This window comes from Gracilinanus agilis, chromosome 1, assembly GCF_016433145.1.
Source record: "Gracilinanus agilis isolate LMUSP501 chromosome 1, AgileGrace, whole genome shotgun sequence".
NCBI lineage: Eukaryota > Metazoa > Chordata > Mammalia > Didelphimorphia > Didelphidae > Gracilinanus > Gracilinanus agilis.
Window position 1 is genome coordinate 194600638 of NC_058130.1, and position 22447 is coordinate 194623084.

The 22447-nt window shown below is 38.4% G+C and overlaps 2 protein-coding genes across 2 annotated transcripts in view; both read left to right on the plus strand.

Moving 5' to 3' along the window:
* The first annotated feature begins 2207 nt into the window (after window positions 1-2207).
* LOC123231131 (60S ribosomal protein L7-like 1) lies at window positions 2208-3058 on the plus strand. The gene has a single exon (XM_044657368.1). The coding sequence runs from the start codon at window positions 2208-2210 to the stop codon at window positions 2949-2951; it is 744 nt and encodes a 247-aa protein (XP_044513303.1). The 3' UTR covers window positions 2952-3058.
* A 7251-nt stretch (window positions 3059-10309) lies between these two features.
* The window catches only part of GDA (guanine deaminase), an 88466-nt gene continuing 76328 nt past the window's right edge, over window positions 10310-22447 (plus strand). Inside the window, exon 1 of the mRNA XM_044659477.1 lies at window positions 10310-10588. Coding sequence (XP_044515412.1) covers window positions 10466-10588 — 123 coding nt within the window. The 5' untranslated portion in view covers window positions 10310-10465. The remainder of the gene's footprint in view (window positions 10589-22447) is intronic.

The following is a 22447-nucleotide window of genomic DNA, read 5'->3' on the forward strand; positions in this document are numbered from 1 at the left end:
ATACAAAGAGAGTAGCTAAATCTCTCATAGTTGGTCATCATTACAATATTGCTGTTACAAAATGATTTTCTTTAAATATAGGTCTGACCAGGTCTCTGTCCTATTCAAGACATTTCTGTCTTGCCCTATTTCCTCTAGGATCAAACATAAATTCTTCTGCTTCACTTAAATTTTTTTTTTTAATTTAAACCCTTACCTTCTGTTTTAGAATCAGTACTAAGTATCAGTTCCAAGGCCAAAGAGTGGTAAGGCCTAGGCAACTGGGGTTAAGTGACTTGCCAAGGGTCACACAGCTAGGAAGTATCTGAGGGTAGATTTAAACCCAGGACTCTCTCTATACACAGAACTACTTAGCTGTCCCACAAAGCCTTTTTGGATCCCCCAGTTTCCAGTGTGCTCCTTCCCTTACAATCCCAAATTTAACTGCTTTATATTTGTTTTCTATTTATTCTCTGTATACTAATATAGGTACATATTTTCTCCCCAGTAGAAGTTTCTCCCCTTGAGAGTAGAGTCTGTGTTTTATTTTTGTCTTTGTGTAATGCAATGTCTGGCATATAGTGGTATAGAGTGAGGATTGTCCAAGACCACATAGCTAGTCAGCTGAAGATCCTGCCTGGTCCAGATCCTCTTTCCCATGCCACATTGGCTCAGGACAACTATCTTCCCCCTTTGCAGCAGAAGAAATTCAACAAAGGAAGCGTATGACAAAATGTCTTTCTCATTTTCCTATTTTTAAAAAAATGGTGCAACATAATTTGCTTAAGCGCTTTGGCTTAAGACTTTAAGGAACAGAAACCTTCCAAATCTGATGAAAAGAAAAACTCTGGTTTAACTGGTTTCTTAGATCTGGTGCTATGGACTCTGCATGAATTTCTTCATTTCTTCTCCTTTGAGGACATCTAGCCCTGCTTCCCTGCCTCCGTCTGGCCAGACATCTGTAGCTGTCATTTCTTGACAGTTTGGGCCATGACCCTTCATTCCATTGGTGTTCTGTGCCCTTTAGAGGACCTCAGTCCCTTTGGGGACTGGTGGAACAAGACTAGGTTCTTGACCAATAGCTTGTATTCATTGTATAAGTAGGGTTTTTACACTGAAGAACGTGGCATTTGTAAATTCATTAGGGCATGGGCTCCATTGTCATTCAGTCATTTCAGTTGTATCCAACTATTTGTGGTCCCATTTGGGGTTTTCTTGACAGAGATACTGGAGTGGCTTTCCATTTTCTTCTCCAGCTCATTTTACAGGGAGGAAACTGAGGCAAATAGAGTTAAGTGACTTGTCCAGGGTCACAGAGCTAGTAAATGTCTAAGGCTGAATTTGTGGCTCTGAGCCTGGCACTTTAACTTAACTCCCTAGGTCTAGTGGTCTAAGCATAGATGGGTGTGAGATCTACTACCTTAGGGAGTTATTAGGGAGTATGGAGAGGACAAGTGAATTTTTTTCCAGTCGGTGATGCTGAGGATAGAGTACTGGGTCTGAAGTCAGGCCTTTTTTTTTTTTTTTTTAAACCCTTACCTTCTTTTTAACTTTAATTCCAAGATAGATGAGCAGTGTGGCAATTGGGGTTAAGTGACTTGTCCAGAGTCACACTGCCACAAAGTATCTGAGTTCAAATCTGAACCCAGATTATCCACTGAGCTATCTAGCTGCTCCTTATTTCCTTTCTTAGATACTTTCCTAGCTGTGTGACTGCAGGTGAATCACTTAACCTCTGTTTGCCCCAGTTTCCTCAGCTATAAAATGAGGATAATAATAGCACCTACCTCACAGGGTTGTTGTGAGGATCAAATAAATTTTTGTAAAGTGATTTTGTAAAGTGATTAGCACATAGTAGGTGCTTAATAAATGCTTGTTCTCTTTTCTCCCCTTTCTTATTACTTAAAAACATGTATGGTTAAGGTGGCTCAATGGATAGGATACCAGACTTAGAGAAAAGGGCTCCTGGGTTCAAATCTGGCCCCAAACATTCCCTAACAGTGTGATGCTGAGCAAGTCATTTAACCTCCATTGTCTATTCCTTACTACTCCTCTGCCTTGGAACCAATATGCAGTATTGATTCTAAGATGGAAGATAATTAAAGGTAGTTAAAAATAATTTTAAAAATTTTATATTTTATCTTTATTTCAATAACAAATTTACATGTTTTCCAAAGTTATATGACTCATGGTGTGGCTGCGCATACTCAGTAAGAGAAGCAGGAAAGATGGCAGATCCTGAGCCCAAAAGAAAGATTCCTTTGGTTCCTGAGAATCTCCTGAAGAAGAGGAAAGCTTACCAAGCACTCAAAGCCACTCAGGCTAAGCAGGCACTTTTGGAAAAGAGGAAGCAAAAGAGAGGGACTCAGCTCAAATTTAAGCGGCTGGAATCATTTGTCCATGAATCCCATCGGGTTGTCCGTGATGTAGCTCGTCTAAGGCGCCTGGATTCAAAGCCTGGGTGCTATGTGCTGAAGGATGGACATCACCTGGGCTTTGTGGTCCGGATGGAGAGGATTAATGGAGTGAGTGACAAGGTGATAAAGACAATAGAGGAACTTCGCCTGAAGAAAATTTATAGTGGTGTCTTTGTTAAAATGACCCCATCTTCCTTAAAGAAACTACGAATTATAGAGCCTTATGTAGCCTGGGGATATCCTAACCTAAAATCTGTCCGAGAACTCATTCTAAAACGAGGACAAGCCAGGATAAATAATAAGAAAGTCTCCCTAACAGATAATACTCTGATTGAGGAGTATCTAGGGAAGTTCGGTATCATTTGCCTGGAAGATGTCATCCATGAAATCTACTCAGTGGGAGAGCATTTCCCTCAAGTCTCAAGATTCCTATGTCCTTTCCCCTTGTCTGTGGCCCGCCATGCTGCCAAGAATAGAGTGGGCTTCCTCAAGGAAATGGGCAAACCCGGCTACCGAGGTGAAAGCATCAATCAGCTCATTCGACAGTTGAACTAGGCCCAGGATCTCAGAAGATTTCTATTTTTTCTGAGTTTATATCCAGTATCTTCAAAGAAGATTTCTTTTCTGCTGGAACTTTCTCCAGGAATTGATGAGTTGAGAAGAAAAAAGAATATCACCAATGTAGAAGGAATTTCTCTACCTTCTATATTCTTCCTTAAGGAAGAAACCACATTGGTTTATCCAGCCAGCTTCATCTTGGATTAAATACTAGTGACAAATGAAGAGGAGTGATTATACTTGCTATTCTGGGACTGGAAGCTAGATTAAACCCATCTCAGTTTTTCATGATGGCCTCTTGTCCAAGGAGCAATTAGCTGTTTGATCATCTGTGATTCTCTACTCTGAGGGTTGACTATTATAAAATATGCTTCATCACTCTGCTCTCCACTCAGAATAAGACAATGGGACCAGATCTGGAGTGTGAAATAACCTTCAAGTAGTGGGCCATCATCTCTTTGACACTTTTAATTGACAAGTGTAGATGACTCATTGGTCCTGCCTAGCATTTATGTTAGGTGGCTATGCATTGGCACCATTTTGGTGAGGTCCCATTCCTTGGGAAAATGGTAATTGAAGACTGTATGGATTATTTGCTATTGGGGTTATGACAAGGGATATTGTTTATCCTATACTTGTGGTTTAAGATCATACCCAGGTATTGCAGAGTTATATTGGATTTTAAGGTAGCCTAACCTGTTCTTACCATAACTATTCTGGATATTATAGTACACACGCCTATTATTGTTTTAACTGGTTACATCATATACAAAATAAGATGGATATTTTTTCGTATTGATAAAAAAAAAAAGTTATATGACTCATGTTGTCTCTCTCCTCTCTTCTCTCCCAGAGTTAACAAGCAAATCCACTGGGTTTTACATGTATTGTCACTCAAAACCTATTTCCATATTATTGATTTTTTGTAAGAGAATAATCTTATAAAACCCAAACCAGAAATCATATATCCAAATAAACAAGTGATAAATCGTATGTTTTCATTTGGATTTCTACTCCAACAGTTCTTTCTCTAGAGATGGATAGTATTCTTCCAAAGATAATTTTTAAAAGGCAACTAAAGGTAACTTTTTAAAAATGTATGGTTAGATAGCAGTTTGTTTGAAAAAGACCTGTGAGTTTTAGTGTACTGCAAATTCATTGTGTGTCATCAGTGTGACATGGCAGCCAAAAAAGCTAACAGTATCTTGGGCTGCATTGAGAGGGATATAGGAATCAAAGTATCCTACCCTATTCACCTGGTCAGACAACATTTGGAATTTTGTATTCAAGTCTGGGAGTCACTATTATTGAAGGATACTGATAAGATGGACAATATCCAAATGAGGGAAACCAGAATGGTGAAGGAATGTGCTATAAAATGATTTGTTGAAGGGACTGGGAATAATTTGCCTGGAGAAGGGAAGACTGGGGAGAAAGGATTGATGTCTCTATGTGGACATCTATCAAGTGGTAAAGGAAATAATGGACTGGCAAAATTTTTCAGCTCTTGAAAGCAAAACTAGGACTCATTGGCAGAAGTTACAAAGACAAATTTTGTCTTGGTGTAAGGAAAAAAAACAACAACCCAAAACCAAACTTTGTAACAATTAGAATTCTCCCTAAGGGAAAGAGCTGCCTTGAAAGTAGCATCTCCTCCCTCTAGAAGTCTACCAACAGGCTGTATGATCCCTTGCCAGGGATGGAGTACTGGAAATTCTTTTCCAGTTATGGGCAGGACTCAACCACTGTAGAGATTCCTTCCATTGGAAAATTCTTCCATGCACCCCCTCTTGTAGGAGGAAGATGTAGTGCAGGGTCCTGGACAAACTTTCCTCCGAGATGATTGAAGGACACCCGCGATGAGAAAACAGTTTCTCATAAGTGCATAGGAGTGCTAAGTTGTGAACTGCTGGTGGGAAATCTTCCTTTGACAGTTTCTTTTAATGAGACCCACAGAAGTATCACCAAGATGGATCTGAAGTTTCCTGGAGGCCAGGAGCTGATCACCAGGCTACATAATCTCTAAGAGAACTGGCACTCCCCCAGGTTTGGGGGCCTCCCTGGGTATAGGGCCATTGCTAAAGGACACACTACTCTTGCATTTATTCTGCCTTCTCCTCCCTGCTCCACTCTAAGCCCTTTCTTTTTTAATGGGTTTTTGTGTATTGTATATATTGAGGGGAAATGGAGTGACAAAAGTGGATCCATGAATCCTCCACTCATCCTCTAATCTCAGAAACTGTTTAATAAACAGTTAACTGTTTTGTGTAAAAAGAGAGAGAGAGAGAGAGAGAGAGAGAGAGAGAGAGAGAGAGAGAGAATTTTGTGATTTTTGAGACAATCAAGCAACAAGAATTTATTAAGTGTTTACTATAATAGGAGCAGCTGGGTGTTCCCTGGACTGAGAGTCAGAAATCAGAGATGGGAGATCCTGGGTTCAAATTTAGCCTCAGACACTTCCCAGCTTTGCCACCCTTGGTAAGTCACTTAATCTTCATTGCCCAGCCCTTACTGGTCTTCTGCCTTGGAGTCAATACACAGAATTGATGCTAAGATGAAAGGTAAAGTTAAAAAAAAAGATAATATAAGAGTGTATGCTCTCTCCATTAGATTGTAAGCTCCTTGATGGCAGAGATTTTTGGCCTCTTTTTGCATTCTCAGCACTTAGCACATGTTTAATAAATATTCATTGATTTTTTAAATTCAATTGAACTATGTACATACATGATATAGACAGGATAAATGAGAAATAATCTTAGAATGAATGCCTTACTAGTGGGAAGGCTGCTGGGGAGAGGAATGGACAGGCATCCTGTAAAAGGTGAAATCAGAGCAGAGTCCTGAAGGAAGCAAGAGAAGCTGGGAGGCAGACAAAAGAAATAAAGGATTCCAGGCACGATGGACAACCAGGGAAAAGGCAAAGATTTAGAATATTTCATTTTCTTATGTGAGGAAAAGCAAGAAAGTAGCCAGTGTCACTAGATCATAGAGTAGGAAAAGGAGAGTAAAAATAAAAAGACTGGAAAGGGAGGAAGGGGCCAGGTTGTTAAAAAAAAATTAAAAAAAAAAAAAAAAGCTTAAAAAACCAAACAGAGGATTTTATATTTATTTGGTCCTGGAGGTAATAGGAAGCTACTGGTATTTATTGAGGAGGGGAATGATTCAGATCTGTATTTTGGGAGAATCACTTTGATTGCTGAATAGAAAATGGGCTGGCCTAGGGAGAAACTAGCAGCAGTGAGCTATTGCATTAGTTCAGGCACAGGAGATGAAGGCCTGAACCACCATGATAGATATGTGAGTAGGGAGAAGGAGAAGAGATGTTGTGAAAGTAGAAACAACAGAACTGGGCATTGAATTGGGATTCAAATACAGGTCTTCCAGATATTTAGCCTAGAACCATTTTTAGGCCAACTACCTCTCATTTATTTATTTATTTATTTATTTATTTGTTTATTTATTTGTTTGTTTGTTTGTTTGTTTATTCATTCATTCATCATTCATTCATTTATCTATCTATCTATCTGTTTGTTTGTTTGTTTGTTTATTTGTTCAGTTATTCATTTATTTAATTGTTTATTTGTTCATTCATTCATTCGTTTGTTTGATTGCTTGTTTGTTTATTAGTTTGTTTGTTTATTTAAAACCCTTAATGTCAGTCTTAGAATCAATACTGTGTGAGAGTTTTCTTTCTTTCTTAAAAAAACAAATAAACCATTATCTTCTATCTTAGTATCAATTCTAAAACAGAAAAACAAAGACAAGGGCCAGACAATGGGGGTTAAGTGACTTGCTCAGGTCACAGAGTTAGGAAGTATCTGAGGCTAGAATTTGAACCAAGGACCTCCAGTCTCCAAGCCTGGCTCTCAATTAGCTACCCCTTTCATACTACTTCTTAGTGGTTAATAATCAACTTTTTTAAAAAGTGCTACCTAATGGATAAGGTGCTGATTTTGGAACCTGAAGACCTGGGTTTGATCTTACTTTTTGACTAGCTGTGTGACTGGGGACAAATCACTAAATCTTTCCACCTTAGTTTCTCCTTCTGTAAAATGGGAATAATAATCGTCGTACTTATTTTATAGTTTTTTTATAGATGACTTTCTAGTTTTTAAATTTAATTTAATCATATTTTTATTTATTTATTTTTTACCAATTACATGTCTACACAAGTTTTCCTAAGTTATATGATTGAAATTTTCTCTCTCTCTCCTTTCCCTTCTCCCTCCCAGTGCTGGCCATTTTATAGTTTTTGAGAATCAGGTGAGACAATGTATGACAAGGGCTCTGAAAAATTTAAAGTGATATATAAACATCAGGTATTATTATTATTAGCTGAGAATCTCACTAGCCATTGAGAGTAGGAGGAAATGCTTCCCTGATGCCTTGCAATCTAAAGGAGACCCATAATCTGAGAGTGAGTAGAGAAAACAAGCAGAAGGAAAGAACCAGACTATTGAAGTTCATAATTAGTGGTGTAGGACCTCTGCTGGAAGGCACAACAGCACTAGGAGATAGAGGTTCCTGGGCATTCATGACCTTGCAACAGTCTGAATGGGAATGGAAAGAGAACCATAGTCCTTGCAGAAGGGCGAGTTATCTGAGGGAAATGTGCATGTGGCAAGATCCATAAATGTAGAATGGCATGTGGTATGGAAGGCTATGAAGGGCAGATTCTGTAACCCACCTCGCTTCCTCCACCTTGGAAAGCCTATTTTTATTTTTAATATTTTTCTCAGGGTCTATCTTGTAAGAAGAGCAGATCATCTTCTATCATGGATAGAAAGAGGAAATTTCTACCTTTCTTTTATGATCTTTGTGCCAGCTTGGGGTTTTGCCAGGTGGGAGATGCAGAATAGCTAGTGAAGTCAGGAGATTCAGAGGGGGTGAGGGGGGAACCTGCAGATGTTATTTCACCTTTATGGGCCTCAATTTCCTTATTTGTAATGTGAATCAAATTGGCCTAGATGATCCGTAAGGCCTTCCTGCTCTAAATTCTTTAAAGTTTAGACCTAGAGAGTAGAAACATTTCCTACTTTCCATGAGACAAAGATGGTCACTTTAATTCTAGATGTATTATTTTTTCCTTTAAGACAGCCCCAATTTCAAGAATATATATATATGCACATACATGTATAGATGTACACATATATGCAAAACACATATAAATATACAATATTTCACACTTCCTATTCTTGAAATTATAAATATTATATATTTATTTATATATAGATAAATATAATTATTTCCTATATTTCCCTCTCCCTACTCCCATCCAGAGAACCATACCTTAAAACAAAGGATAAAAAAGAAAGAAAAGGAAAAAAAAAACTTAAGAAAACAGGCAGCAAGGTAGCATAGTGGATATGGCCTGGCATCAGGAGGACCTGGGTTCAAATGTGACCTAGGATACTTGTTAGCCTAGTGATTGTCACTCTTCTACCTTAGAATCAACACTAAGACAGAAGGTAAGGGTTTTAAAAAAAAGGAAACTAATCAACATATTAACCAAGCCATATATTTAGTGTTCCAACCCATAGTCTTCTGCTTATGCAAAGAATGGAAGGTATCTTCAAACTTACTATGAGACCAAACTAGGTCATTACAATTACACAGCACTGTTTCAGTTTTCTTTGTTGTTCTTTACATTGTTCCAATTATGGTGAACATTGTTTTCCTAATGTTTTTATCTTCACTTTCTATCCATTCATATGTCTTTTCATGTTTTTCTGTCTTTTTTAAAGCTATTATTTCTTATAGTTCTGCAGTATACCATCTATCATAACATTTTTTAGCCAGTTCTCAATCAATGAGCATCTACCTTTTTTCTGTTGTTGCTAACAAAAAAGTGCTGCAAATTTCTTTCCTTCTTTCCTTTCTTCTTTTTCCCTTCTTTTCCTTCATCTCTTCCCTTTCCTTCCCTCCTCCCTCCCTCCTAATATATCTCTATCTCTATCTCTATATCTCTACAGGTAGAGAGAGAGTATCAGAGAACAAAGGTTATCGACACTTAATCAGGAAGTATATCTTTTAAGGAAGTTTTGCAAAGATATTTTTGTCCACCCCAAGTCTAGGATTTTAGTTCATAAAAAGGACCATTTTAGTATTCTTTGAATTCTTCATATTGTGCTTCTGGAAATAGTATTCAAAAGAGATTCCTTCACATCAGTCGGCATTATAAAAACAAACAAACAAATAAACAAAAAACAGCGATCCAGAGAATGCCTGTGTATTCATGGTTTTGAAAATAACAATTTAAGTAAGAACTGAACAGGGATTCACCCCAGGCTAGCCTGGCACTGGCTTAGCCCTCCTCTCAAACGGAACAAGAAACGGTCTTTGGGGCATATTCAGGGCCTAAGTTTCCTAGAAGAGTATCTGAAACTCTAAATTCTTTCCAAGATAAGTTATTGTTTTAAACAGGAAATGAAAACCAAGGAAAGGGTAGAGTAAAAACATCGCATAAATGTTGGCAACCTTATAAAGACATCAGAGTGCCGAGGCTGGACATTTCCTTTCCAAAGTAGATATAAAAGGAAAGCCTGGACCAAGTCGACCAAGTCAACATGAATCGTGTGGGCTTTTCCTGGTATCCTAGGAAATCCATCATGGCAATAGTTATGATTATGCCTAGCAGTATTGCAAAACATAAACAACCATCAAAACTAAATGAAAGTGAAACTAAATCTCCATAAGCCCTCATCACCACAATCAAAGGGGTTGGACACTGTCATAATATAGTCTGGAGCTGGAAAGGGACCTTAGAAATGATCTAGTTCAACCCTTCATTTTACAGACCAATAGATTTAGTATTAGCAGGAACCTCATGGGCTCTGGAGTCTAGCCACCCTACTTTACAGAGGAGGAAACTGAGGCACTTGACTAAAGGTCACACATATAGGAAGTTTCTGAATCAAATCCTAGTCCTTGGACTCTAAATCCAAGAGTTATTTCTCACCTCTCCATGGATAATCTTTTTAAAAGGAAGGAGCAGAAGAAAAATACTCATAAAAGAGCGTTTTGTTCTCAAGTTTAAAAAAAAGACAGGGAATCCGTCTTCCACCCTTTTCATTCACCCACATCCTTAAGCTGAGACTAACTCAGAATAGTCCCAGAAAAACTTTGAAACTCCAAAAGTTAAGCTGATTGGGGATAGGAAGGACCCAAAGAGTTAAATCGCAAAGGAAAGAGAAGGGCGGAGAAAACGACTTAGTAACCGCGCTGGCCACTCCCCAAAGGGAAAAGAAGGGTGTAGGGGAAACCCATAGCGCCTGGAAGAAAGCCTATTGGAATCGAGGATCTCTGGGCGAGGCTTCCAGGGGGCCGGCAATCCAAAGACCTGCCGCCTGCTGCAAGAAAAGCCCGTGCTGCAGCTGCTGCGTCTACACTGTCCTCATCCTCCCCGTCTTCCTCTTGGCGTTAGCGGCAGCCTTTGCGTTCCTTCCGCGCGCATTGACACCGAGCCTCTTGCCCGGACTCCCGCAGTCTCCTGTCCTGCCAGCGCCTCTGGCATGTGCGCTGCCCACATGTCGCCCCTCGCGCACATCTTCAAAGGGACTTTCGTCCATTCCACCTGGACCTCTCCCATGGAGGTGCTGCACGACCACATCCTTGGCGTGAGCGAAGCTGGCAAAGTAAGCGCCTGGGCTGGGTGCCTGGGAGAAGGTGGGCTGGGACGGACAAACCTACAGGAAGGGAGGGCGCGCGAGGGGCCGAGGGGGTGGTGGCGGTAGTGGTGCGGGTACCTAGGTCGAGGACTTCGCTCCTGGTTCGCAACTGGCTGGAGCCAGTCCAAGGAGCGTGAACTCCAGGGTACAGAGAAAGGAAGGAATGATTGTTGCAAGAGAGTTGAACTTGACCGAGCCTGTCTCTTTGCCAAAGCTGGCAAAAAAATGCACCCAGATTGCCCTGGCATCAGGTTTAGCCCCCAGCTTTGTGAGTTTCTGAAGGAGTTCCCTCACGTGTTTGGCTTAAAAACCTGTCATTTGCCTGGGCTCCGTTTCTCCAGCTGGAGGACGAGTAGCAGTGGCGGGAGCTGAAAGAAAACCTGGCACCTAATAATTGCTTAAGAAATTTATTAAACCTGGGGGAAGAGAGGGTGTTGGGTAGAAGTAGTAGAGGCCACAAAATGACAGATTATTTGTGTTACCAGCTCTGGTTGCATCCAAGCGAATTGGTGTTTCTGTGAACTGTAAACAACTTGCAATATCTTTTTTAAAGGGGTTGGGGGGGGGGACACCCGGGAAATACATTTTTTTTTTACAATAACTATTTTCATTTTTAAGTTCCATTTTAAGGGTCAGAATGCCATCGTGTGTAATGCAACCCATGCATTACAATGCAATATAGAATTAGGATAGGATATAAAAATCATAACCTCACACCACGTTTACAGGTGAAGATTTTTATCTTTTGCCAAAAGAGGATGAATCTGGGAATACTTTAAGCTCATTCCTGATTTCCAGGGTTGCAAGCAAAAAAAAAAAAAAAATGGCTACAACACACCTTTATGACTTGTATTTATCTAAAAATGTTAACAAGGATATTGTCAGTTTTGAATCTTTCCCCTTCATTCTTAACGATTGGTCAAAATGTTCATCCTTTTAGTGGTTCTAAATGTGATTAAAAAAAAAAAATCCTAGCTGTAGATTTCTAGATCTGCTATTTTGTTACCTAGGTGATGGAGCATAGCTTCCAGAAACTTAAAGATAAAAAGCACTCCTTGGACTGGTTGGTTGCTTTAGGGAGGAGGAAGAAACAAGTTTATAATACTGCTGGACCTAAGGACGTTTGAACCAAATCATCTAGGTTGGTGTAGAAAAAGGCAATTTTTTATGCCCTAATATTTTATACCCTAGCACAGTGCCTTGCATATTATGGGTACCCATATATGTGTGTGTGTGTGTGTATCCATATATATAATATGTATATATATATATATATATATATATGTTTTAAAATTGATGATTGAGTTGAATTAACCACTCAAACTGTACTATGGATAATTACACTGGACTTTGGCCTGAAGCTTTCAGGGAGGGTTTGACACTAAGTTTGTTTTAAAGAGATAACCCTGGTTCTTGTTAAAAAAGATTTAAGAGCAAAATTTGGGTTAAAATCCTTCCTTTGATATTTAGTAGCTTGTATGATTTTGGAGAAGTCATTTAATACCCCTGAACCTCAATTTCTTTATCAGTAAAATAAGGAGAATGACAATATTTGTCCTACTGACTTCGATGGTGTGTAGGAAGTCTTCATAAATCTTAAACCTTTAGATAGATGTGAGAGGTTACTGTGAAAATATGAAAATTGCTAAATTAACTACAGAGGCTGAAAGGTGCTGGATTTGAAGTCAATGGAACTGGTTTTAAAGCTACCTTACCCACCATGGGACCTTGGACCTCAGTTTCTGCATCTGTAAAAGAAGGAGATGGAATAAATTATCTCTAAAGCTCTATAATAAATTATCTTCCAGCTCTAGAACTGTGATCACTATATTAACTCTATCACAACTAGCTGTTTAGCTCTTCTATTTACTTCCTCTTTTTTTCCTTTCAGAATTTGATATATATATAGGACAGACTCAGGGTCACGTGGTGAGCAGAGAAAAGATAATCATCTAAGAAAAAACAGCCACCTTTTCTCTAGGTTCCATAAAAAGAATTGGAAGATAGGGCTTGACTAGTCTGGCAATTAATTACCAGTTGAATTCAAAACAGTATTTGGTTTACAATGTTACCTCAAGCTGAGTAAGAATTGAATTAATATGAGGATGATTTGATTAAGTTGATCAGCTCATGAAAAGATTTGATCCATGGATCAGATTTCTACTAGGTGCCATGGCAGAGCTCGTAATTATATTTCTTGCTAAGGAATGTCTATACAATGATTGGTGCATTACATATCTTTGGTATTTTTTTCTCATTTGTAAATTGCTGGATGTCTTTGCTTCTATAGCATTGCTATGATGAATAATTTATTAATTTTTAAATGCACAGAATTCTGGGGATAGGAAAATGTCTTCCCAAGTGAACACATGAATATTCTGAATCACATCATCATCTACTAATCCTTTAATGAACCCCTAGAGGGTGTGTAAGTATCACTGAACAGGTGGTAGGTTTGTGTGTTGATTGTGAGCTCAGTTCTCTCTCAACCTGAGAGCAGGATAGGTACCTGGAACAAAAGAACTATTTTATGCTCACTCCCACCCTCATAGGGCAGTCTTTCCCCGTCTTCTCTGGAATCTTAGGCAGGACATTACATGGTTTGTAGGGTAGGAAGAAAATGCAATATGATCCTACCTTCTACCCCAGACACAGACAGTCAGAGCAAGAGGATCTGTGTTCATGGAGACTTCCAGGCCCAAAGAATGACTTACTTGTAGTAGTTAAAGGACAGTTGTGGTGATTTTATTCAAAAGTGAAATCAAAGCAGTGTAAGCTAATTTTAAAGCTTATATAGATTCAACTTAATTTAATATATTTATATATCTAATTTAATATGTTTATGTATTATATTTTTATATTTTATGTATATAATATATATTTAATTTAATATAAATATATAGAGAGCTAATTTCATACATATTTGACTAAACTAGAAGCAGATTTTGTAGCCTTGTGTATATGTGTGTGGACTTTTCTAGAAGATATATTCTATGTGTATGGTATATATATGTATATAAATGATATATAGGGTATATGCTTATATCATATACATGTAGGTGATATAGTACCTAGGGAGCCATAAGCATCTGCCTCATATTAAGTGCTTAATGAGTTATAGATTCAAATACAGGCAGAAGAAACCACAGAGGCCATCTGTTTCTATCCCTTCATTTTATATAGGACCTAAAGAGGTTAAGTGATGTGTCCAAGGTCATATAGGTAGTAAGTATGAGAGGTGGGATTTGAACCAATACCTTTTAACTCCCCAGATACAGTGTTTTCTATGTATGATTACTGATAGTTTGGTTAGAGCAGATTCAGTTGGATGGCTGGTGTGGTATGGAATTCTAAGGTATGAGTGTTCCTCCTTATTGTTAAATTAGATTAGACGTGGGTAATAGGAGCAGATGATGTTGAAGAATCAAGAGCCCAGAGTACCTAAAGGGAGCAATGATTGTGGTGGAATGTGAATGAGAATGACCTAAAAGTTTTTAAATGACTTGACTCCACTCAGAGGATCTGAGCTCAAATTTTTGTGCTAGCCTAGCACTGTATTATGCCTTGAGGATAAAAAAATAAGGAATGAAACAAGCTCCACTCTCTCTCTCTCTCTTAAAAAAATAATATTTTTTCTTCTTATTACATGAAAAAACAATTTAACCTTCTTTGTAAGTTTGAGTCAAATTCTCATCATTTCTCCCGCCCTCCCTTCCCCTCAGCTCCCTGAGAGGGTAAGCAATCTGATATAGATTTTACATGTGTAATAGTGTAAAACCTTTTTCCATATTAGTCATTTTGTAGAGGAGACCTTAAATAAACAAAAGAAAAATGAGGAAATAATGTGAAATATAGTAAGTCTCTGGCTGCATTCAGATTCTACCAGTCCTTTTTCGGGAAGCAGATGGCATTTTTTCATCATGAGTCCTTGAGGATTGTCTTGGATCATTGTATTGCTAAAAATAGCTGTCATTCATAAATGTTTCTCATATAATATTGCTGTTACTGTTTATAATGCTCTCCTGGTTCTTCTCACTTCACATTTGCATCCGTTCATATAGATTTTTCTGAGTATTGCAGTAGCAAAAATATGTATAATTTTAAAGCCCTTTGGGCATAGTTCCAAATTGTTCTCCAGAACCGTCGGATCAGTTCACAATTCCACCTGCAGTGTACCAGTGTCCCAATTTTCCCATCTCCCCTCCAACATCTATTATTTTCCTATTCTGTCATAATTAGCCAATCTGAAGGTGTGAAGTGATACCTCAGAGTTGCTTTAATGTGCATTTCTCTAATCGAGAGCAATTTAGAGTATTTTTTCATATAACTTTATAAAACCTTGATTTTTTTCTTCTGAAAACTGCGTGCTCATCTCCTTTGACCATTTATCAGTTGAGTAATGATTTGTATTCTTATAAAATTACTCATTCATATATTTGAGAAATAAGACCTTTACCCTACTAGTCTTCTGCCTTGAAACCAATACTTAGTATTGATTCTTTTTTTTTTTTTTAAATCCTTACCTTCTGTCTTAGAATCAATACTATATATTGGTTCTAAGGCAGAAGAGTGGTTTGGTCTAGGGCTCTATTGACTCTTGGTAATGGGGGTTAAATGAGTTGTCCAGGGTCATACAGCTAGGAAATGTCCAAGGTTAAATTGGAACCCAGGACCTCCTATCTCCAGACCTGGCTCTCAAACCACTGAGCCACCCAACTGTCCCTTTAGTATTAATTCTAAGACTGATGGTAATGGTTTTAAAGAAGTTTAAAAAAAAAAAAAAAAGGAAAATGGTACCTGAGTTTGTCAACATAGAAGAGAAGGGTTCAATGAAGCTAGAGTGAGGGAAAGTAGTAAGTAGGGTGCAGTGAGAGTGGGAATATAAATTGGGACTTGGTTGTCAGCATCTTGAGATACTAATCAAAGGAATTAATATTTTTATCTTAAGAGGCAATGGAGAGTTTATTGAACAAGGGGAGTAATATGGTCTGTTTAGCACTTAGAGAAAGTAACCTTGACAACAGCATGAAAGATGGTTTGGAGAGTCAAAAGGATACCACTTGGTAGGCTGATGCAGTAATCCTGCTGAGAGAGGATGAAGGTGGTGCCAGTCTGACTAGAGAGAGCAGGTCGTATGAGAGATTTGCCATAGATGCAAAGAGTGAAGGCAACAGATTTGGCAGAGTTTGGCCCAGAAAGGAGAGAGAGTAAAATCTAATGAAGATTTAATAAAGATGGCAGCCCAGACTTGGACCTGTTTCAAGGGAAAGGTTGAAGGTTAGTCAGGGAGGGTATGACTAGGGGTAGCAGTTTGCTGAAGAAGATGGGGAGAATAGGATCAAAGGCATTTGTAGAGAATGATTATTTTCACAGACTAGGAGAAGAAAGTTTGAGGCCAAGAGATTTTGAGATGAAGAGAAGACAGGAGAGAATTCATATGGAATGACCTCCATTTTCTCAGTAAAGTTTAAGAGGTGAGGAGGGCCTTTTATGGGAGAGATGGGAAAGGAAGAGTATGAATGGCTTTTGAAAGGAAGAGATTTGGAATGGCTTCTTTGGAGATTGAGATAAGGAAGTCAATTAAGGAAGAATAAAAGGATTTCCTTGTTGCCTTAAGGGCCCTGTGGAAGTTGGGTTAATGTGAATTTATAATTTTCTATGAAAAAAAAATTACAAAGGCAAACAATTTTGAAAGACAGTTCAATGCCATGGCCAAGTCTGATTCCAAAGGCATTTGATAAAACAACCTACTCACCATCCTGAGAGATAGCTGATTAGCTAAAGATGAAGTTTTTTTTTTTCAAAAAAAAAATTTTTTTTAATCAGGAACAATATAAGATTTCCCCCCCTTAACTATTTAATATATATAATATACGTATATGTAAATATAGATATATGCATATATACACGCACATTTTTTATCAGAGGTTTTGTTTTTCTTTGTTTTTATTTTTTCCCCCAATATGGGGAAGATAAGAGAAAAAGAAAATAAAAATAAATACGTTAAAAAATTAATCTCCAGGGGGCAGGTGGATGGCTCAGTGGATTGAGAACCAGGCCTAGAGACAGGAGGTCCTAGGTTCAAATGTGGCCTCAGACACTTCCTAGCTGTGTGACCCTGGACAAGTCATTTAACCCCCATTGCCTAGCTCTGTAACAAATAAAATTAATATAGAAGGATATACATATATATACATATATATATATAAAAGATATTAGGGTTTAAAAAATTAAAAAAAATTAATCTCCAGCCATAGTTATGAGAATGCTGATGACCTCTCCCAAGTAAAACTGGGCAAGTCACCTAAATGGTCCAAACCATACTTTTCCTCATATATAAAATGAGTGAAGATAGGAGATCAAGGTTCTGAAAGTGGCATTAGGAAATTATTAGGGAGTAACAATAGAGAAAGGATGTCAAATCCCCATGGCCATGTATGTGGAGAAAGAACAAAGGGAACAGGCAGCTTTGCAGGAGGTGCTAAAGCTTGTTGCTTGCTGACTGACTGGTATCGTCAGCAGAAAGCTAAATTTGAGAAAGGTGATCATAGATTTAGATTTGGAAGCAATCTTAGATGTTCTCTAGTTCTTCATTTTACAGATTAGGATACCAAGGCACAGAAGTTCTTCAAGGTCCCACAGGTAGTAAATAGTAGAAATGGGATTTGATTTTGTTAACCTTAGATGGTAGTTCCAAAGGGAAGAACTAAGGATAGGGATGAAGGAGAGCCAAGGCTGAGTTGTATAGGGATGAGAGGAAGGAGAGAGGAAGCAGTTAAAAGGAACCTCGGCAAAAAAGGAGGTTCTGAATCAGAGGTCAGGAATTTGCTAACTGTAGAACATGGGAATACCATATTATTGTTGTTCAGTCATTTCAGTGATTTCACCATTCCACCGTTTCAGTGGTGTCCTACTCTTTGTGACCCTGTTTGGGATTCTTTTGGTAAAGAGACTGGAGTGATTTTATATTTCTTTCTCCAGCTCATTTTACATATGAGGAAAATGGGGTGAAGTGATTTTCTGAGGGTCACATAGCTAATAAGTGTTTGAAGCCAGATTTGAACTTGGAGAGATGAGTCTTCCTGACTCCAGGTCTTGTATTTTATCCATTGTGCCACCTACAGAGAAGCTAAATCAGGTCTGAGGTCTTAAGTACCCACCCCCAAAAATGCCATTAGAGTGGATACATGTAGCTCTGCAGATCCTGACTTTGAAGTGGAGCCTTCTCACAACTATGCCATAGTCAGCCAACATTTATTAAGAGCCTACTACTATGTAGGGCAGCTCAGTGCCCAGTGGCTTTAGTGGATAGAGAGCCAAGGATGGAATTGGGAGGTCATGGGTTCAAATATGGCACCATATAATTACTAATTTGTGATTCTGGACAAGTCACTTAACCCCAGTTGTCTAGCACTTATTGCTCTTCTGCCTTGAAACTGATATTTAGTATTGATTCTAAGGCAGGAGGTTAGGATTTTTTTTTTTAAGTGCCTACTATGTGCCAAGCTCTCTACTACTGGGAGATACATATAAGAAAAAGGCAGTCCCTATTCTCAAGGCACTTACAATCCAATAGGGAAAAACAGTACACAAAAGGAAACTGGAAAGGAAATTGGAGGTACCTAGTCCATGGGGGCATGTTGTTTGTTGAGTTGAAGCCAAGTGGAGAAGCTGAAGGTAAATGAATTCAGCTGAAATCTAAGCCCTCTCTATAAAGAAAGACTTGGGAAGGAGTTTACTGCTCCACCCTCTAATTAGAAGGGAGTGAAAGAGAGCTGAGGATGTTGAGCATCAAAGCTGAATCAGTCTCCAAGATGATAGGATTTCAGGTTTATCCTGCAGGAAGCAAGATGTTTCTGGAATCCAAACCAAGCAGAGCCGCTCATGGGAAGTGATGATTATGGTGATTACAATGAGGGGTGAGCATAGAGGCAAATTATTTCTTTTGGTGAGAAACATGTTGGCTTGGAATATTAATGTACAGGATTTTTTAAGGCTTTACTCTGTGCAGAAAATTATATTAAAATTAAGGGAGAGGAGAGCTTACTTTGGAAGAAAGAACCTGTGGTAGAAGCAACTTGTCAGCTTCCTATGGGCAACACTGGTTTCTCCCATTAAAAGAGGGAAGTTGCCACATGCCTCCTTTGCCAGTGATCCTGATCTTATCCTCCATGGCTGGGTAATTTGGGGACTGGCCAGTTAGGTGGAAAGACAGCCCTAGAAAAGGGACACAGCAGCCTGAAGCCCAAGGCTAAGTGAGGTAGCAAGGCCATTCAGACAGGTGGTACTTTGTAGGAGGATGGAGGAAAACTGGCCCCCTGAAGGTTATCATGAGGCTAAGCCCTGCTTGCCCAGTATTGATTGCAGCTAGCTGTGCTTAAAAACCCCAGAAATGCCAGACATCTCTATGAACATTCATAAAGAATTGAGGGGAGCAAGAGAGAGGAAGAGACTGTTATCTTTTCCCTTGTTTTACTGAAGGGAATTTTGAAACATTATTGCACAGCTGCATTTCCTGAGCTTAAAAGTACAGCAAGAGGTTGTGTTAAAGGAAATATTTGGGGCAAAACTGTTAAAGGCATAGATGTAGTAAACAGGAGGAAATTGTAGGTTCTGGGAAGTTAAAGACTAGTAAAACCGATATCAATTCCCAGCTCAGTTCTAGACCTGGTTATTCAGTTCTATATTAGAAAGGGAAATGATGAATGTTAGGAATCAGCATGGGTTCAGTAGAAAAAAGTCATGCTAGAATTCTCTCATTCCTTTTTTTTAAGGTTATTAAGCCTAGTAGATTGAGAAAATAGTATAGATTCAGGCGATATATTTTCACTTCATCAAGGAACCTGGTAATGTCTGTTATAGTATCCTTTCATTTTTTAAAAAAAACCCTTTTATGTTGTGTTGTTACTCTAAGACAGAAAAATAAGGGATAGGCAATTGGGGTTAAATAATTTGCCCAGGGTCACTGGGAAGGATCTGAGGCTAGATTTGAACCCAAGACCTCTCAATTTAGGTCACTTAGCTACCCCTTCCTCTCTTAGTTTTAGAGATCTACACCTTGTGGCCTAGTTCAAAATTGAAATGAGCTCTTTTATGTAGTATTGAGTTTCTTGTCAGAATCCCTGTGGTGTTCAAGCAAAGGTCAGAAGTCCACTCTCAGAAATGTTGTAGAAGGCATTCATACACCAGGGAAAAATTCTCATTTAACTCTAACATTGAATGATTTTGTGCACACCGTGTTCCTATAACTCAATAGGGGGAGGACAGCTATATTTGAAGTTGATGTTTCTTTTCTTCTCCACTATGCATTATTCTCTCTGAGTCACTGACTCCCCTCCTTAAGTTCTTCCATTCTCCTCTCAGAGATAATCTTTCCTGGAAATGCATGTATTTCAAAAACATTTTAAAATGTCTATTATATGGGGTAGTGATAGAGCACCAGGCTGGGTAGTTGGGAGCCCATAGGTTCAACTCTGGCCTCAGACACTTCCTTAGCTGTGTGACCCTGAGCAAGTCAAGTCACTTAACCCTGATTGCCTAGCTGTTGCCCCTCTTCTGTCTTAGAATTAATTCTAAGACAGAAAGTAAAGGTTTAAAAAAAATAAAAATGTCTATTGTACATAAGACACTGGCATGGAGAATATCAAAGACTAATACTTAATAGTTTCTGCCTTCAAGGAATTTTCATTTTACTTTGGGTAGGGTTATATTAGGATTATGACAGGTAGTCTGAGAACTATAATACAAACTCTAATAAGAATAAATGTAAAGTTGTGCTTTTTTCTTAAATACTTGGAAGCAGATGGTTATAAAATGGAAGAAATTTAGCAGTTGGAGTGAAGGGGACAAAGAAAAGGTCAGAGTTCTTAAGGGTATTTGAGAAGGAGGAAAGAACACATCTGAGCAGTATAGGGGGGAGTGAGACTTATCTCTCCTCTAATTTTAAAAAGTGACAATATAATGAACTCTTCAGCCTGAAAAGAAGAATTGAGCTGAGTAGCTTTTTCTTGCCTCTGAAATTGAGTTTAATAAGAGTTGGCTAAGATGTTCTTGCCTCCATCTCTTAAAACTCTGAAAGGGGATTTTCTGAAATGTCTATTTCCTAGTTAGGTCAGACTGCTCTTTCAGATTGCTTTTCCAAAGACTTATAATTGTCTGTAAGAGAAGTAGAATGAAAAGACATTCAGCCTTCTAGATGGAAGACAGCTTCTCAATTAATTCTTTGAAACATTTTACTCATCATGATATAGAGGTGACTGCTGAGGTAGCTTGCTAGGTGCCACTTATGTTCCAGAAGTTTTATTTCTTCTATGAAACTCATGGCCATCTCCAGCGAATCTTATTTCCTTCTTTCCTTCCTTCTTCTCATCCTTCTTTCCTTCCTCCCTCCCTTCCTTCCTTCCTACCTGCCTTTGTTTGTTCGTTCCTTCCTTCTTTCCCTCACTACCCATCAAAAGCATAAAAAAAGGAAAAATCATTCAGGATAATTAAATTTCTTTTTTTTATGGAGTACTATGATAAATCAGGAGATTACCAAGATATAACATATCAGCAAGATGTTTGACAATAAATTCAAATCTCAAGATTATCTTATGGGCAAAACAGAGATGTGAACTTAATGTTAGTATATCTAGGTGGATTTATAGTTCTGAATGACTGAATGTAATAAATGGATGAATTAATTAATGAAAAAATATTTATCAAGCACCACTTGCAAAGCACTGTGCTGGGGTTACCAAAAGAAAAGCAAGATGGTGCTCACTCTCAAGCTCACATACTAATAAGAGAAAACACCTGTAGTAAATTTCAGCAATAAGTTATATGGAAAGATCTCTTGGTCCATAGGGGACAGAGACAAAACCAATGGCAAATATAGTTTCTTTTATATTATTTCCACTGATATAATCATGTCTATTTCTGATGTTGAACCATTTGGTGATGCTAAAGTCTTTGAGGTTAAGAACTTTATTTCCCAAATCTCATATTCCTTTAGATTGTGAGATCCTTGAGGGTGGGGAATGGTTTCTTTTTTTAATCTTTTTTTTTTATTCCCCCACATAGTAGATACTTAATAAATATTTATCTACCTGCTAATATTCGGTAGCTGTAGCTATTGAGGAAATAGGGACTGTAGAACCTGTAGAAATAGTTGCCAGGTTCCATCTCTTCCAAAGTTGATTCCCTAGATGATGGTTTCAAGGGGATAGACTGAAATCATTAATGTATTTTTGTAAGCCTATCAAGAGTGCTCTAGCAGAGAGAGCACCAAAGAACTGTCATTTTCTTGCAGTTGTATACACATATACATACATTCACATGTGTGAATGTATGTATATTTTATAACCTGGTTCTCAAAACAATTCTAAGACAAAAAGGCAAGGACTAAGCAAACAGAGTTAAGTGACTTGCTCAGGATCACACAGCTAGGCAATTTCTGAGACCACATTTATTTGAACCCAAGTCCTTCTGACTCTGCCTCACTGTTTAATATTTTTTCCACTTGCTAAGAAGGCAGAAATTCAACCAATATTTATTAAGCACTTACTCTATCCAAGGCATTGCTTTAGGACTTGGGCATCTAAAGATGAAAAGTCCTATCACTCCTGACCACTAGAAGCTTGCACTCTACTAAGGGTGGAGTGGGGAGAATATTACATGGACTCAGGGAAGAATAATACCAAACAGGTTAACCCTAACCCTAAACCCTAAACCCTAAACCCTAAACCCTAAACCCTAAACCCTAACCCTAAACCCTAACCCTAAACCCTAACCCTAACCCTAACCCTAAACCCTAACCCTAAACACTAACCCTATACCCTAACCCTA